General features: G+C 56.1%; 3 protein-coding genes and 1 non-coding gene across 5 annotated transcripts in view; all 4 read left to right on the forward strand.

Moving 5' to 3' along the window:
* SPG7 (SPG7 matrix AAA peptidase subunit, paraplegin) overlaps positions 1-3,618 on the forward strand; it is a 30,772-nt gene extending 27,154 nt beyond the window's left edge. For both annotated transcript variants that reach the window (XM_031615518.2, XM_031615517.2), the window contains exons 15-17: positions 521-684; positions 1,237-1,314; positions 2,539-3,618. In XM_031615518.2, the coding sequence (XP_031471378.1) occupies positions 521-684; positions 1,237-1,314; positions 2,539-2,748 (452 nt within the window). In that variant the 3' untranslated portion in view covers positions 2,749-3,618. The remainder of the gene's footprint in view (positions 1-520; positions 685-1,236; positions 1,315-2,538) is intronic.
* Positions 3,619-4,485: 867 nt separating this feature from the next.
* On the forward strand, positions 4,486-8,811 carry RPL13 (ribosomal protein L13). Its single transcript, XM_031615519.2, has 6 exons — positions 4,486-4,606; positions 4,857-4,972; positions 5,314-5,455; positions 6,335-6,508; positions 8,044-8,100; positions 8,610-8,811. The coding sequence occupies exons 2-6, from the start codon at positions 4,869-4,871 to the stop codon at positions 8,766-8,768; spliced, it is 636 nt and encodes a 211-aa protein (XP_031471379.1). The 5' UTR covers positions 4,486-4,606; positions 4,857-4,868; the 3' UTR covers positions 8,769-8,811.
* On the forward strand, positions 5,075-5,156 carry LOC116244068 (small nucleolar RNA MBII-202). Its single transcript, XR_004170105.1, has one exon. It is a non-coding gene; the product is annotated as a small nucleolar RNA MBII-202 (small nucleolar RNA).
* Positions 8,812-10,352: 1,541 nt separating the features above from the next.
* On the forward strand, positions 10,353-15,760 carry CPNE7 (copine 7). The gene is made up of 16 exons (XM_090149493.1): positions 10,353-10,511; positions 10,996-11,436; positions 12,637-12,819; positions 12,890-12,964; positions 13,076-13,150; positions 13,325-13,408; positions 13,480-13,569; positions 13,659-13,757; positions 13,996-14,082; positions 14,166-14,225; positions 14,319-14,452; positions 14,575-14,629; positions 14,719-14,770; positions 14,853-14,986; positions 15,068-15,304; positions 15,400-15,760. Exons 2-16 carry the CDS (start codon positions 11,212-11,214, stop codon positions 15,535-15,537), a joined length of 1,728 nt encoding a protein of 575 aa, XP_090005619.1. The 5' UTR covers positions 10,353-10,511; positions 10,996-11,211; the 3' UTR covers positions 15,538-15,760.
* The last annotated feature ends 1,042 nt before the right edge of the window (positions 15,761-16,802 follow it).

Raw genomic sequence — 16,802 nt, forward strand, 5'->3', positions numbered from 1 at the left:
GAGAGGTTGTGCCAGGAGCCTGAACTTTGTACTTGTTGCTCTATCCAAGAGTAATGTGAAACGGAGGTTCCCACCCTTGGGAGTGGGAAGGAGAAATTTCACAGTGCTTATTTTGATCTTGGACTTGGGTTTGTGAGCATGAAGGCCTCTCATTGTGGGTTCCAACTGTGTAGTCTCAGACTTGTCCCAGAGTCTAAGGCTACAGATGCAATTATACAGTAAGACTTTTGACTGGTGGAAAAGCCTGGGGCTTTCTGTGCCTTAGTTCCATCCATTTATAGCTAAATAGGATAAGAGCAAAGCAGTGGCAGGTAAGCAGTCCATATGAGCTAGCTACCAGCATGTCACTCGTTGCCCTGCACAGGTCTTGCAGTGCACACAGTGAGGTAAAGTGTTCACCTGCACAGATTCCTGCAGGTCCTCTGATCTCATAACTGGTAGAATGTGTGTTTGTGCTGGACGTCCACCTCTTGCTCTCATCTCAAAACTGCTGCACCTTCCTTCTGTCTGTCTCACCCAGGAGCACAGGATGACCTGAAGAGGGTGACCAAGATAGCCTACTCCATGGTGAAGCAGTATGGGATGGTGCCCAGCATCGGGCAGATCTCCTTTCCAGATGGGGAAAGCACAGTTGGAATTGGCCGGCGCCCTTTCAGCCAGGGCCTTCAGCAGATGATGGACCATGTAAGGCTGCTTCTGGTCACCTGTTCCTCTTTGTTCTTCACTTTCTGTTGCTCACTGAAAATTGTGAGAAATTTGTACCCAAATGCTTTGCTTTTTTTTTTCATTTAGCCATTAAGTAGTAAAATTCAACAACTGAGCACTAAGATACTCTGTTAGCCTGGTACTGTTCTGTATATAAGGACTGTTCAGTGAAGCATTAAGAGCAGACGAAGTCACATCCAGCTGTGAGTTCAGCCCTGCCTGGAGCTGCAGTGAGTGGTTGTGAAATACAGTCTGTTTTATGCATTGCAGTGTGAAAACTGCAGTCCTGATTCTTTTGTGGACAAGACCCTGGAGAGCTTCTGGGAGGTGGGAAGTACAAATGTGACTTCTGGAGAGGGGGAGAAATGCTTTGCAGAGTGGGGAGAAGGAATAACTTGAAGGAGATAGAGCTGAGGGGGAGCATAGTTATGGAACTGAGGACAGATAATCAGGGAGGGAAAGGTTCTGCTGTGAAGGTCTCTCCTCCTTGTTTGTCCACTTGCAGTACAGATCTCTCTTATTATCTTCTAGGAAGCAAAAGTACTGGTGGCTCAGGCCTACAGACGCACAGAACAACTCCTACTGGACAACAGAGATAAGCTGCAAACAGTAAGTTGGAGTTATGTGGAGTTCCTTTGATGTTGGGTTTGGCCTTGATTCTTTCTATGCTCTGTAGCTTGGTTGTTGCAGTGTCTCTGTGGTCCTAGAATGCCTTGTAATGGGGATTCTGGGGTTTGTGTTGGGACTGCTGAATTGGTAGACTGGTGCTGGCTGATGCTGTCTGGGTACCTCCAGGCAATTTTCACCTGCTATCTCCTTGATACCCAATATATCAAGGAGGCCTTATTGCAGAAGTAAGCTTTGTCTCCTCTGCTTTGTGTCTGAAGAGTCTCCTAGCCAGTCAGTTCTCTTTCAGGATCTCTTTTTAAATGACAACAGAAGAACAGCCACCTCCATCTACTCACCAGCAGGTCTCCTTGTGCATAATAAGGTGGCCAGAATTTGCTTGCTTCGGCACCCTGCTGTTGCCCATATCACAGTTCTGTCCCCAGGGCAGTGCCCCAGCAGCGCTCTGAAGGCAGGCATTGTTGGGGGCTCTCCTCTCTGCTGGCGTCCTCTGTTCTGATGCTTTCATTTAACAACAATCAGATGTTTGCTAGAGGCTCTTCACAGGAAAAACTTTTAAGTTAAGCCAAAATATCTACAGAGCGTTGCATTTGCCAGGTCAGTGTGTCACATCTTGTCAGCAGAATTGAGCAGTTCCATGTTTGAGGGCCACCTGCTGCTCAAGCGTGGTCCTTCTACTGGCAGAGGGACCATGGAATTTAACTTTCTGGGGAGGACTTTCTAATGACCTTCAGCCCATGCCTGCAGGAACAAAACAGCTCTTTGTTATCTCTCTGTCATGTTATTTATGTACAGAGGAGTATGAGTCTGGCTCCAGTCTCAATTCCTGTTACTGTGGCATCTTAGGCAAGGCCACAGGTGCAGTGACAGTGGCAAAAAGGGCACTTCTCTAATTGTCCCTGGTGTTCTGACTCGCCAAATCATTCCCTGGAGGATACTTTATTGATTCCAGTCATACTGAGCGTTTCTGGCAAAAAACACTCTTGTGAAAGGTGCCAGCTGCCTGGAGAGCTTTGTTCTGCTCCAGCAGGCGTCCAGGTCACGCTATCTGTGGTGTGGTAGCTGGGGTCTGCTCCTCATGGGCTCCAGCACGTGCTGTGTCCAGATGTTGAGGTCCAAGTTGAGCTGGTAGGGTGAGTTCAGATCAATTCAGAGAGACTGTTTTCAAACCTCTGTGCCTCATTATGCCTTATTTACTCTTTCTAGCTGTCTAATGCCCTACTGGAGAAAGAAGTGATAAATTATGATGACATTGAAGCTTTGATTGGGCCTCCACCCTATGGGCCAAAGAAAATGATAGCTCCACAGAGCTGGCTTCAAGCAGAGAGAGACAAGCAAGACACTAGAGATGAAGAAATGCCCCAGCAGCCACCAAACCATGAGGAGGAGGAAGAACCACGCCTGAGGCCAGTGTGAAGCCCATTCCTGATGCAGAACGGGAGGACTTTAGAAGCTTCTTTGGAACACAAACCCTTTCTCTTCTCAGCTCTGAAATCAAAAATAAAGAGCAGAGCTTCTCTGTGATGCTACTTCCCTGAAATTAAAGGAATGGCTAAGTTGTAACACAAGCTTTAACCTGCAGGGAGGAGAACTTAAGATTTTGAAATTGATTCTCAGCAGGATATTAGTGATTAGGAGTTGGATGAGTCTAATTTGCTGCAAAGAACGTGTTTACACGAGCAGTGTGTACCTTCTTAAGGGTGAAGGATGGTGTGGAGTCCTTGTGTGCTGTGTGTGCAGGAGTGCACTGCTGTTCTCCTCAGCACCAGAATGGTCAGCACAGTGAAAGGCAGCAGGACTGTGCTGGGTACAGTGCTGTAGTTGTTATGCAGCTTTGGTCATCTCTGCTGCTGAACATAAAATAGGAAAACAAACTTTGCTAGAATTAATTATCTTGAATGTGCTACTGTGTTTGTAGAATATGTGCTTGTTACAGCTGTGGAGTTGTGTAGGACGTGGGCTTTCTTTTCCCTGATCAGTAGCTTCTATTTGATTTTTATGGCAAGGTTTCAGAAGCAGAGAGTGAGGGAACCCGTGTTCATAACCCAGCATAAGCTGATGGTGTGATGTTAGGAACCAGCACTGCAGGGAATGGCTGCAGTGTGTGTTGGCAGACTGCTGAGCAGTGCTGCTTGTTTGTAGGTATAGAGGTATGCTCAGTTAACTCAAATGCAGATGTGCTTCCTGGGTGCATCTGCACAAACTTGGCATTTCTGCTGTCTCTGTCCTCATGGCAGTTGCAAAACACTCTGTGATAAAATGGTTGACTGCTGTTCACCAGGGAAAGCATCAGAGTGATTATTGATGCTTGTTGTGCTCTGGCTGGGTAAGGCCCCTTCAGGAAGGATTCTTATCTGGAGTTATTCCATGAGAACTGACTGTGACCCGAAAGACCTCAGCTTTCAATTCCCAGCCCTCAGGCCTTTATCTTGGAGTCAGATTGGAGCTGAGCCCCCTTGGGAGTGGGGAGGAGGTTGACCTGCACGGCTCACCTGGGTGCCCCGGAGCTGTGCTGTCGACCTGGCCCTGCCGGGTCTCATGCCCAAGGTGGGGACGCTGCCCTGTTCTTGGGCAGAAATGATTTTCTCAGCTGGGGATGCTATTGCCTATGTTGGTTTTTTTTTTCTTTCAGACTTCTTTGTTTCCTTACAGGTAGTTCATTCTTTCAATTTGTTTGTCCAGCAACAGGTGGAAAATGTTTTGTTTTGTTTGTCAAACAGAATGGCTGAATGCCGAGCTGCCACAATAAACCCTTTGACACGAGGATTCAAGTCTGTGACCGTGCTGCTGCTGCCGAGCCTCGCCCCTGCAGGGTGCGCGGTGCGCAGCGCTGCCCGTGCCATCTAGCGGTACGCTGCCCTCCCAGGCTGAGGCTGCAGCAGGATCCAACCTCTGCAAAGGTTCGGTGCTCCCTGACCTCGGTCCCACCGCTGCACGGGTGCTGCTTTGAGCATGTTAGAGATGGGGCTGTGGTAGAGGGTAGTAAGGAGGCAGCCAGCAGCGTGCCCGCACCCCTGCGGGAGCCGGGGAAGGAGCACCGAGCCCGCTGCCCTCTCGCCAGCGTGGGTGGGCGGTGCAGTCCGCTGAGCGCGGGCCCTTTAAATTCGACGCCATCTTTATTTTGGGTGCGGTGAAGCCGCTTCCAGACGTTTCCGGAACCGTCGTTCTCATTGGGCCGTACGTACGGCCTTTCCTATTGGCCACTGCCACCACACTTCCGGCGTGCGCCGCGCCGCCGCTTCCTTTTCCGGTCGGCCATTTTCCGTGGCGGGAGGTGAGTGGCGGCTCCGCCGCGGTTGGGGTGGGCGGCATCCGCCGCCATCCGCCCGCCGGGAGCCGCGCCGGGCCCGGCAGCGCTCGGGGGCCGCTCGGAGCCCCGCGCCGGTCCCGGGGCGGCTCGGGGGGCTGGGGCCGGGCCCCGAGGGCGGCTCTGGCGGGGGCTGGGGCTCGGCTTGCGCCGGGCCTTCTCGGGTACCGGGACCTGCAGCCCCGGCGGCCGCCTCTAGCCCTGCCCGTGTCCGCAGGCCCGAGCAGCCATGGCGCCCAGCCGCAATGGCATGATCCTGAAGCCGCACTTCCATAAGGACTGGCAGCGACGAGTGGCCACGTGGTTCAACCAGCCTGCCCGCAAGATCCGTAGGTGAGTGCCGCCGGGCCGTGCGTTGCTCGGAAGGGCGCTGGTGTCGCCGCGGGGCGCGCAGCTGGGACGGGGCCCTCAGGGGTTGGTCCGGCCGCAGTCAGGTGATGAGAAGTCTCCGGAATCGCTGTACTGCATTGATGATTCCCTTGAACCCTTGTCTATCTGATGGCTGCGGCAGCTCTGCAAAGCCGACGTTGGTCTGTCCGAGCTGTTCACTCGATGTCCCGGTTGTTTTCGAGCGAACCCCGCATGGCAGACGCTGCCCTGCAGGGGAGCACAGCGAGCTGAGTGCTGTCTCTGGCAGCAATACCTCTTTCTGACCGCTGCTCCCCACGCTGCAGGAGGAAGGCCCGCCAGGCAAAGGCTCGTCGCATCGCACCTCGCCCCGTGGCTGGGCCCATCCGGCCCATTGTGAGGTGCCCGACTGTCAGATACCACAAAAAAGTTCGTGCTGGCAGAGGCTTCAGCCTAGAAGAGCTTAAAGTAAGTATGGAGAGCCCATCCTGGCTGATAAAACTCACCGTGGATCTTGAGTTGGGTTGTCCTGCTCTCTTCTTTTCCATATAAGTGATAGTTGAGTTCAGCACTGTGCTGCAGTGTCAGCATCTGCGTGCATTCAGCAGCTGTGGGGTGGGGAAGGAATGGTGTATGTCAGTGAAAGGTTGATCTGAAGAGTAAATATTGCTGTGTCTGTGGTTGGGCTGTCAGGTACTACAGTTTGTTTAAAATAAGATTTAGGCAGAGCTTGAATTGAGGCTCCAGAACTTCACTTTAAATAAAAGGTGTGTAATGAGCAGCTTGTGACCACCTTAAGGTCTCCAGCACCCTCACCTTGCTTTAAAATGTGTCCTGTGCTCCTTGCCCTGGTGCTCCAGGGAGCTGCTGGTCTTAGATTGCAGCACTAAATGTTGGGCACTGCTGGCAGCCTGCATCCCTGGCTGTGGCTTCCCTTGTGTCCTGTTCAGAATCTAATAAAAATACAGCAGTGAGATTAGTGCATGCAAGCAATAAAGTTGTCCTTTCAATGCCAAATTCCTCGTTACTTTGCTTTTCTTTAATTTCGGGTAATGTTGATTCCAGCATAAAACAGCATGAGGCTGTATGCATTTAAACAGGACACGAGGCTGTTACTTGCTTAGAAGCATTACCAAATTATTTCTTTAGTGGAGCTTTCAATATTCTGTGAACCACAGTTATCTTTGTGCTGACTTCATAGCTTTATATGGTGTGTATCAGAGCCTGAACACCCAGCTCAGGAAATCCATCTGTGTGATGCTGTTAAAGGCTTGTCTCTTGATCAGCTCCTTCCTGCTGACCCCCAGCAGCACACTGCTAACTGCTGCCTCTGTGCTCTCTCTTTAGCTGGCTGGCATTAACAAAAGGTTTGCTCGGACCATTGGGATCTCCGTGGATCCCAGGCGAAGAAACAAATCTACAGAGTCCCTGCAGGCCAACGTGCAGCGGCTGAAGGAGTATCGCTCCAAGCTTATCCTCTTCCCAAGGAAGCCATCTGCACCTAAGAAAGGAGACAGCTCTGTAAGTACCTGCCTGTTAGAAACGTGTGACAGGGCCTATTTCTGCTCACTTCTGCAGAGGTTTGGCCCTCAGCCTGTTCTCCTGGTGCCCAGGCTGTGTTCTTGAATACTTGTAGTAACACAGAGCCGTAGGAGGAGGGCATGTTGGTTCTGTGCACAGATACAGTTGGTGACTGCCCACAGGGCTGGGATGGGTGGAGCTGGGCTTTCTGGTGGTGTCTGTGCTGTCAGCTGGCTGGGGCTGCCAGGAGTGCAGCACTGCTTCTGGGCTGGGGGCTGCTGTGCTGCTGGAGGTGCAGCTCAGACATGGAGCTGCTCTGTTTTGGCCTGCTCAATTATAGTTTATGAGGCTGAAGTGTCAGAACAAAAAGGCTGGCTGAGGTGTCTGCTCTGCTGCGGTAATAACTGTATGGAAAGGGTGGGGAAGGCAAGGAATTTCTCAGCTGAGTGGTTCAGTGAAAGGAGGGATTAGAGGAAATCTCTAGAAGGTTGTTGCTGTTGACGTACAGAAATGGTTTTCGTTAAAATCTCACCCAGATCAGAGTAGAGTTGGCTTTTCTCATGTTCTTGGCTGTTCTTGTTAAAAATGCATGCTTCCCACGGGGAGGTGCAAGTAATGGAACGAGGTGGTGTGTTCCAGCTACCTTCAATCTTCTGCAGAGTCGTCTGCCCTGAGCTGCTTTTCCACAGTGCTGCCTGCAGGGCTGGAGCTCATTTGGGCTGCTTCCCAGAGCAGGAAAGGGAGGGTCTGACATCTTACACAGCCAGGTTGGATGTGGATGTTGTGCTGCGTGTGTCAGCTTAGTAACTCAGGGGGGTGCTGCTCTGTGGTGTGACTTGTGGGACTGGTGGAAGTGTGGACATGAGGATTATGAAGTCAGAACTCCTTCTGAGCCTTGGGTGCCTATGCAGAAGGTGGATTTTTTCCAAATTGCTGTGGGTAGCACGCAAAATCTTTGCCAAACACATTCTATTCTAGTTTGAAATTGGCTAGCAACACAAACCTGTAACTTAGTAAATTCAGCGCAGCTTTCAGGTTGTCTGCTGCAATCTGTTTCTGATATCAGTAGATAAAGATACTTTTCTCTGGAACCGTGTTTCAAATTTATTTACTTGAAGCTTCAGATAGCTGATTTATTCATTTTTGCCACTGCCACTCTCACACCAGAAGCTGGAATTGGCTGTGGAAGGAATTGCTGAAGAGAGCGCTGAGCAGGCAGACTAAAAATGGCCCAGGGGACAACAACACTTTTCCAGTTGGCAGAACTCCTGAAAGGCTACGGCTCCCCTGGCTGGGGTGGGCAGATTGATGGCCAGGAAGGTGTGCTTTGTTGGTTGCAGCACCTCCGTGCCAAGTACAGCTGCATGAGAGAAGTGCTGAATTGGTTACCGTTGCTGTTAAATCTCTGGTCAGAATGGTTGAGTGTTCTTGAAGCTGGAAGCCTGTGTACCAGGCACTTGGTTCATCGAGGTACTGCGATGAGAGATGTTACGTTTCTGTTCCTGAAATGGTTTTTTTTCTCTCTTGTTTTGCAGCCTGAGGAACTCAAGATGGCTACTCAGCTGTCCGGACCGGTTATGCCGATCAGGAACGTAAGTGTGACCCTGAATCTTGTTCTTTGTGGGATGTCACAGAGCAGCTCCCCACAAGAGTGCTGTGAGGATGTGGGGTGACAACCTCAGGCACCTCCTGTCTGCTGTGCTGTGGGCAGGGGCGCCTCTTTGTGTCTGTGGTGCAGCCTTGTGTGACAGCCTCAGGTCACCAGGCCGCTGCTGAGCTCTGATGCTGGAAGATGTCGTTGCTGTGCGCCACAAACCTGACTCACATCTCGTTTTGTGTTTGTTTGTGTGTTGGTTTTTTTTCCTGGTATTTTCTGCTCGTCTGCTGACGTGCACTGGCAAATGAGAAACTGGTGGAAATGAGGTGCCTGGTGGAGTGATGATAAGGGCAGGGCCTGGGGATTGCACAAATTTTGTATTCTTAGCAGCATCTTGGAGCCGGTGGTAGAAATATAACGAGATTAATTGTGTTAAGCCTTAAACGCTGTCTCTTTGGCAGCCTCTGATGTATAGTCTGACTGTCGGGCTCTCTCTCCCACTAGGTTTTCAAACGGGAGAAGGCCCGTGTTATCTCAGAGGAGGAGAAGAACTTCAAGGCCTTTGCCAGCCTGCGCATGGCCCGGGCAAACGCTCGTCTCTTTGGGATTCGTGCAAAACGTGCCAAAGAAGCAGCAGAGCAGGACGTGGAGAAGAAGAAATGAACTGTTCTCACCAGAACTGTCAATAAAAAAATATGGAAATAGAGCGCTGTGTGGTGTCTTGTGAGGGGCGCTGTGCAGGGTGTTGCTGCCCTGGAGCTTGGCCTGCCTGCTGTGTGGATACCTGTGGTGTGTTGCTGTGGGGGGGGGGGCACAGCGTGGGGAGCTGTGCAGGCGTAGGAAATCTTGTTCTCTGTGCTGAGTGAGACTCCAACCTTCCTCAGCAGCAAGGGAAGCAAACACCTCCGTGTGCAGCTCTGTTCAGGTAGGGTGGTTTGCTTTGTCTTCAGGGACGCAGCGTGGACTTCATCTGACTTTGTTGAGCAGTGTGTGAATCCCTGAGCCACGGCCCGGTGCTGTGCAGCTGGACAGCTCTGTTGGCTCTGCCTTCCAGGGTGAGTGTGAAATCACATCTTGGTGCTGTTGTAGGTGTGGTGTGCTCAGCACAAGCCAGCGTGGGGACTACGAAGGAGAACGCTGAGGATGTCCCAGCACAGGCGGGCCTGCCTTCCTCCCACCCCACTGTCCCGAGGTGATTGCAGGGGGCTGGAGTGGCTGTGGCATCACTCGGGTGCGGGTCCCCACTTCTGGATGTTGGTGAGATGTGGGGACAGCTCGGGGCTGTGCTTGCTGCTGCTTGCCGCTGGGTGGAGCAGGGTCCCAGCACCGCACGGTGACACGGGTGCTGCATGGATGCTCCCTGTTGCGGTCCTGATCCTGGTGCTGATCCCCTGGGCCTTTAAGGAGTTTCTTAAGAGCAGTGCCCCAGTGGCTGTGATAACGAGCCCAGTCCTCGCTGGATGAAGGGCCGCCCTGGGGCTCTGCCCAGCTCCTGGGGGCTGTGCCAGCCGCGTCCCTCTGGGCTGACCAGGCACAGTCACGGTGCCATGGGCTCCTTCCCGCTCCGGGGAGCCCCGGGCTGGCTAAGCAGTTCTGGGCCGTGCTGCAGCATGGCTGCCAGTCGCGTGATTGAGCCATCGATTCGTTAGCTGTGTGACGGCAAATTTGGGAATGGCAGCGGCGATGCGCTCGGGTGCTGGTGATCCCAGGGTGCTGAGCTGCTGGAAGGAAGGAGGGTGGCCTACTTCTGCCAGGCAGTGTGGGATTAGCTCCTGCAGCCCAGGGCCCCGCGGTGCCCTCCCGCTCGTTAGCCCTCTCTGCATTTTAATCCCCTCTGAATATGGGCTAATTATATCCCCTTCATAAAGCTGCACTGATGGAGCTGCAGTGCCGGGGGGATGTGTGGGGTGTGGGGGGGCCCCAGACCAGGGGGACGTGGGGCTGTGGCACCTCGTGGCCAGGCACCACTGGGACACCTCTGTCTGTCCCTGCAGTTGGGGTGGCTGTTAGGGGGGAAACGCAGGGGGATGGGGCTACATGGGATAGGGATGGGCCTTGGGCACCCCGTGGGGAGTAGTGATGGACTATGGGGTGTGTGGGGTGAGAGCAGTGCTGGGCAGGGGAGGAGGTGGGGTTGATGCCGAAGCTGTGGCACAGGCCATGGTGCTGCTGGCTGTACCGGGGACCCCTGGCAGCCTCGGTGCCCGCGGGCGGTCTGTGCTCTGGTGCCGGCAGCGAGGTGGTTAACGGAGATTGTAGTCTCCCTCTTAGGGCTCCGCTCCCGAATTGCAGCTTGAGTCAGTTGTGTGGAGGTGGCAGCGGCGCAGCTCCGGCTGGCACGCGGCTCCGGCTGGCACACACTGGCCCCAGCCCTCGTCCAGCAGCGCACCGAGCCCCGGCACACAGGTAGGGGGCTGGGTGGGGTGGGCTGGGGGCACCGGGATCCCTTCACCGAGGGATGCGTGGCTGTGTTGGGATGCTGGGGAGGGGATGGTGCCCAGCAGAGCCAGGCGTGTGAGCTGCGTGCCGGGCAGGGCATGGCCCTATGTGACTCCGTGGGGAAACTTCAACTGGGTGGCAGTGGCTCCTGGCATGGGATGGGCTCCTGGCATGGGTAGAGCCTGGGTGCTGCAACTAGGGGTAGTGGGGATGGGGAAAGGGATGGGGATGGAGGAGATACGGTGAGAATAGAATGAGGATGGGGTGGGGATGGGGTGGCAGAGCCGACGCTGCATCACCAGGCTGAGCCCTGCCAGCATCCAGGTGAAGAGTGGCTGTGTCCCCAGCGGGGCAGAATTCCCCCATCACCCCAGCATGCCACCAGTTCTGCGCGGTGACAGTTAAATGTGGCCAACTCTGCTTCACCCCATGGTGTCCTGACACCTTGCAGGGTTCCACGGGACCACTGGGACCAGCCACTTCGCTTCAAAGAGAGTCTGTGGGCTCCCCAACACCCACCCTGCCCCAGTGGCCAAGCCCCCAGCAGCACCCACCGGCACACAGGCTCCATCCCGACACCCAGCACCGCAGGGCCTTATGCCCTGGGCATGACAAGCAGCTGCCCCATGCACTGACAGCGAGGCTGTAGGGCCACCCTGTACCCCTCATGCCTCTGTCCCACGGAGCCGCCTGCCCCCCATCGCGTCCGGCTGCCCCCCGTGCCGCAGCCACCATGGGCGAAGCACCCGAGCCGTCCTCGCAGGCATCGCTGGCCGTCCTCTCCAAGGTGGAGCTGAGGGTGAGCTGCAGGCACCTCCTGGACCGTGACACCCTCAACAAGTCGGACCCCTGCGTCCTGCTGCTCATGCAGTCCCAGGGCCAATGGGTGGAGGTAGGCAGGGCGGGGTGGTGGGATGGGGATTGGGGTAGGGATGGAGCTGAGGTGGGTGCGGTGTCTGTGGGATGGGAGCCAGGCTTGAGGTGCGGGGCACGGAGCTGGGTGCAATGTGCAGGGCTCAGGGTGGGGTGAAGGACGTGGGGAGCAAGGTGCAGGGCACAGCCCCGTGGCAGGGCACTGGGGGATGCTGGGGCAGCACAGGGCTTTGGCTTGGAGCGAACCTCCTGGAGCTCAGCGGCTGTGGCGGCACACAAGAATAGGGTGCTCACAGTGCGTGGGTCCCAGTGGGTCATGGGGTGCTTGGTTCCTTCCTGTGGCTGCCTCCCAGCACAGCTCTTGGCTGGCTCCAGTGGTTCCACGCTCACTAATCAGAGCTGCTCAGCCAGCAGATTTAGCATTAAATCCCTCTGCATATAACTGACTCTATGAGCTGGAGCCAAAGCAAGTAGTGGGGGTCCCTCAATGGGATGCAGCCCCACATGCAAGGTGCAGGCCCACTGGTGCCGAGCCCCTCTCCTGCTGCCAGCTCTCTGGGTCCAACCAAAGGATGCTCCAGAGCACAAGCATCCCCTTGGCTGCAGCCCCACTGATATGGGGTTTGCCCTGCAGAGCGCATTGCCCCAGGACCCAGTGCTGGCACTCAGGGACACCCCTTGCTCCCATATCGGGTATGGTGCTGCAGTGGTGTGCTTTAGCCACAGGATCAGTGCGAGCAGAGAAACGCTTGTGCACAAATTAATGGTCCATCCAGCAGCTCCCTGGTGTCCCTGCTTCCTTTGTTCCTGCATCCCTGTGTTCCTTTGACTCTACATCCGTGTGTCACCTTGTTCATACCCTGTGTCCCCATGTTCCTGCATCCCTGTACCACCACATCCCACTGTCCCTGCGTTCCTACAGTCCCTGTGCCCATACCCCCAGCTCCAGGCAGCTCCACCTGTGTGGCTCCAGCCCTGAGCTGCCTCCAGCCCCGTGCCTCACAGCCCCAACGTCGTGCACTTGAGCCAATTGAAGGCTGAATTTCACTGACAGGAGAGTGGACCATAATTGCCTCTACTGAGCAAGTCCCAGCTTATTAGAAGTGCTTTCTGGAGGTTCTGCAGAACCGTTTGAAGGGCTGGTGGCCGTGCAGTCTCTCCCCCACCATGCTGGGTCCCAAACACTGGCGCCAGGCTGCTGTGACCCTGTGCCCCGCAGGTGGACCGCAGCGAGGTCATCAAGAGCAACCTGAACCCTGTATTTGCCAAGATCTTCACGGTGGATTACTACTTTGAGGAGGTGCAGAAGCTGCGCTTTGAGGTGTACGACAGCCATGGGCAGGCCGGCGTGGGCACACATGATGATGATTTCCTGGGGGGCATGGAGTGCACTGTGGGACAGGTGAGCCCCCACCGTGCTGGTCCCCATCACCTGCAGGCTGCGTCCGCACTGAGCCCATCCTGTTTGGCAGATTGTGGCACAGAAACGGGTGACGAAGCCGCTGTTCCTCAAATATGGGAAGTTTGCGGGGAAATCCACCATCACGGTGAGTGATGCTGGGCTGGGTGCGTGGTGACACCAAAATGGGACATGGGATGGGGAGGGGAGGATGGCGGGGGAATAACACCAAGCTCCCTGTGGTTGGGTGTCCTGGCAGGTCATCTCTGAGGAGATCTCGGGGAACAATGGCTACGTGGAGCTGGCCTTTAGGGCGAAGAAGCTGGATGACAAGGTGAGCAGCCTGTGAGCAGAGCGGATAGGGTGGGATGGGCTGGATGAGATGAGATGGGCCGGATGAGACAGGACGGGTTGGATGGGTTGAGATGGAACAGATGGGATGCATTGGATAAATGGATGGGATGGTTGAAATCCTCTGCTCCACCTGGCCCCATCCTCTCTTCTCCAGGACCTTTTCAGCAAGTCTGACCCCTTCCTGGAGATCTACCGCATCGACGATGATAGCAGTGAGCAGCTGGTGTACCGCACTGAGGTGAGGCTGGCTGGCTCCATCCCATGGCCACCCTATAGGTGGCTGGCCTTGATGAGCCCTCCTGCCCCCAGGTGGTGAAGAACAACCTGAGCCCCATCTGGGAGCCCTTCAAGGTCTCTCTGAACTCCCTCTGCAGCTGTGAGGAGAAGAGGAAGCTGAGGGTGAGGAAGGGCGATGGGACCCCATCCCTGGGTGGGTGTGGGGGTGATGGGGGCACACAGCTGGGCAGTGCTGACCTGTGTCCCTACAGTGCGTCGTGTGGGACTACGACTCACGGGGAAAGCATGACTTTATCGGAGAGTTCTTCACCACCTTCGAGGAGATGCAGAAGGCAATGGGAGAGAACAAGGTGGGGACATGGGGACGTGGCCAGCAGGGCTGCGGCACAGCCTTTGGGCTTGCCATCAGGCCCTGTTCCAGGAGGCTCCTCCCAGATTCTCCACTGGTTTCTCTTTGGGGAAGGGATAGATGGGACTGCAGCCATCTGCCAGGGCTGGGGTACAGGGCTGGGAGCTGTGGGGCTGCAGCACAGTGGGGCTGGGGGCTGTGGGGCTGAACCCGGGCAGCGCGGGTGCCGCATGCTGCAGGTGCAGTGGGAGTGCATGAACCCCAAGTACAAAATCAAGAAGCGCAACTACAAGAACTCGGGGATCGTGGTGCTGCTGGACCTGAAGGTGAGTGCTCGCATGTCGTGCTGAGCTATGCTGTGCCAGGCTGCTGCTGGGGCACCAGTAGCTGACGTGGGTCGGTCTGACAGATCCACAGGGTCTACTCCTTCCTGGACTACATCATGGGCGGCTGCCAGATCCACTTCACGGTGAGCACTGCTCCATCAGGGGGGGGCCACATCATGGTGCTGGGACAGCTGCTCAGGGGGCACCGGGGACCTCACCGACACCCCCTGCACCAGGTGGCCATCGACTTCACAGCCTCCAACGGGGATCCCCGCAACAGCTGCTCCCTGCACTACATCAACCCCTACCAGCCCAACGAGTACCTCAAGGCGCTTGTGGCGGTGGGCGAGATCTGCCAGGACTATGACAGGTGGGGGCAACCCAGGGCTGGGACACTGCAGCGATGGCCACCGTGAGGGCAGGACAGCCAGGTGGCACCCCTCAGTGCTGCCATCCACCAAGCTGGGGCCCTACACACCCCTTCCCTTGCAGCGACAAGAAGTTCTCTGCTCTGGGCTTTGGTGCGCGGATCCCCCCCAAGTACGAGGTATGGGGTTGGGGCCCCTGGGATGCACTGGGACCCCTGGGATGTGCCCACTGTTTCCCCCAGCTGCCTTTGCCCCTCTGCCCTCTCAGGTCTCCCATGACTTCGCCATCAACTTTAATCCTGACAACGACGAGTGCGAGGGTGAGTGCAGCCCCATTGGTGCCCAATGCCGTCCCCACGCACCCCAGCCGTGCTGGCACCCCCTCACCCCACATCTCCACAGGCATTCAGGGTGTGGTGGAGTCCTACCAGAGTTGCCTGCCCAAAATCCAGCTGTATGGCCCCACCAACGTGGCCCCCATCATCACTAAGGTGGCCCGCGTGGCAGCCGATGAGGAGCGCACCAAGGAGGCATCGGTACGGCCCTGTGCGCACATTTCCCCCACGTGCATGGGATGCATGGCACAGGGGGTGTCCCTGATGTCCCTTTGTCCCCAGCAATACTTCATCCTGCTGATCCTGACGGATGGTGTGGTGACAGACATGGCGGACACCAGGGAGGCCATCGTCCGTGCCTCCTACCTGCCCATGTCCATCATCATCGTGGGGGTGGGCAATGCTGACTTCACCGACATGCAGATCCTGGATGGTGACGACGGCATCCTGCGCTCCCCCCGGGGTGAGCCCGTGCTGCGTGACATCGTCCAATTTGTCCCCTTCCGTGACTTCAAGAACGTGAGTGGGTCCTCCAGCTCTCCTATCCCCCACCCTGTGCCCCCTGTGTTGGGTGCCATCGACCCCCGGCTCACCCATCCCACCCCATCCCGCAGGCGTCCCCGACGGCGCTGGCCAAGTGCGTGCTGGCCGAGGTGCCCAAACAGGTGGTGGAGTACTACAGCTACAAGGCCTTCCCTCCGCGCTGCCCCCAGCCCCACACCCCTGACTCCAGCCTGGGCTCGCCCCAGTGAGTGTGCCTGTATGGGGACGAGGACAGCCCCAGTGTTGCTGCGGGATGCTGTGCCACATTATTTGGGGGTGGCTGAGTCCCCAGCCCCCCATGTTCCAACTCCATTCCCTGCTGTCCCCGTGGTTCCTGTGCTCTGTGCTTGTCTGTCTCCTTGTTGTTTTGAGGCTGCATGACAAACCCATCCTTGGGCCAATAAAGCAAGCTGCCCTTTCCCTCTGCCATTTGCTCTCTGGGCACGGGGACCCATGGAGTGCTGCTGCATCACACAGAATCCCCAACCACTGGCACCATGTGGGGTGTGGGGATGGGGGGATGCAGCCCACTGCTCCGCTCTGGTGCCCTACCCGTGGGTACAGCTTCATTCTGTAGCAGGAAGGCAGCGATGGAAGGGAACAAAAACTGAAAGCGGCTCCCAGCTGCCCAGCACCTGGCCACGTCTCTCATTAGCAGGGATTTGTCACTTGAAAGCCACCGGCTGCTGAATGAGAGGAGAGGCAGCAGCGCTTTGTAGCTGCTGTACTTTTTTGCTTTCAAGTTGTGCTGCTGCTGCCCCACCGTGCTGCCTCTGCAGCATGAAAATCCAGGGCATGGAGGCAGGGAGAGGTGCCCTCCTGCACGATGCCTGTGCCGTGTGCCACGTGCCGTGTGCTGTGCTGGCTGTTCTTGGTGCTGTGCCATGTTGTGTGCCTTGTGTGTGCCACGTACCCTGTGCCAAGGTGCTGAGTGCTGCGCCGCATGCTGCGTGCCATGCCATGTGCTGTGTGCTGGGCCTTGTGCCATGCCATGGGCTGCCTGCTGAGTGCTGCTGTGTGCCATGCGTTGTGCTGATGTGCTGTTTTGCCCTGCACTGTTTGCCATGCGCAATGTGCTGCGTGCCATGTGCTATTTGCCATGCACAATGTGCCATGTGCTATTTGCCATGTGCTATTTGCCATGTGCTGTGTGCCACATGCCGTGTGCTGCAAGCCCTGTTCTATGCACAGTGCCACTGCTGTGTGCCCCAAGCCCTGCCCCATGTGTCCCCACTGGGGCTGTGCTGTTCCCTGGCAGGGTGATGGCACGGGGCTTGTCCTTGCAGCCGTGCCCGCATGCTGTGGCTGCGTCCCTGTCCCAGAGCAGCACTGTTGGGTGTGGGGATGCTACTGGCAATGGGCAGAGCACGGTGCCCAATCCATCATATTTATAGCGCCTGATTCATTCCAATCAAGCCAGATAACGGACGTTGCCATAGAAACCCATTGGGGCTGCGGCTGTGTTCGGCCCTTG

The sequence above is a fragment of the Phasianus colchicus genome, chromosome 13, assembly GCF_987193195.1.
Source record: "Phasianus colchicus chromosome 13, bPhaCol1.hap1.1, whole genome shotgun sequence".
Classification (NCBI taxonomy): domain Eukaryota; kingdom Metazoa; phylum Chordata; class Aves; order Galliformes; family Phasianidae; genus Phasianus; species Phasianus colchicus.

Excerpts from the sequence above, each read along its gene's own strand:
- CPNE7 (XM_090149493.1), top strand. The coding sequence starts at position 11,212 with ATGCCTCTGTCCCACGGAGCCGCCTGCCCCCCATCGCGTCCGGCTGCC. Across the intron at positions 12,965-13,075 it reads CGGGGAAATCCACCATCACG|GTCATCTCTGAGGAGATCTC; the intron begins GTGAGTGATGCT and ends GTGTCCTGGCAG. Across the intron at positions 14,453-14,574 it reads ATCTGCCAGGACTATGACAG|CGACAAGAAGTTCTCTGCTC; the intron begins GTGGGGGCAACC and ends CTTCCCTTGCAG.
- RPL13 (XM_031615519.2), top strand. The coding sequence starts at position 4,869 with ATGGCGCCCAGCCGCAATGGCATGATCCTGAAGCCGCACTTCCATAAG. Across the intron at positions 4,973-5,313 it reads CCTGCCCGCAAGATCCGTAG|GAGGAAGGCCCGCCAGGCAA; the intron begins GTGAGTGCCGCC and ends CCCACGCTGCAG. Across the intron at positions 6,509-8,043 it reads CTAAGAAAGGAGACAGCTCT|CCTGAGGAACTCAAGATGGC; the intron begins GTAAGTACCTGC and ends CTTGTTTTGCAG.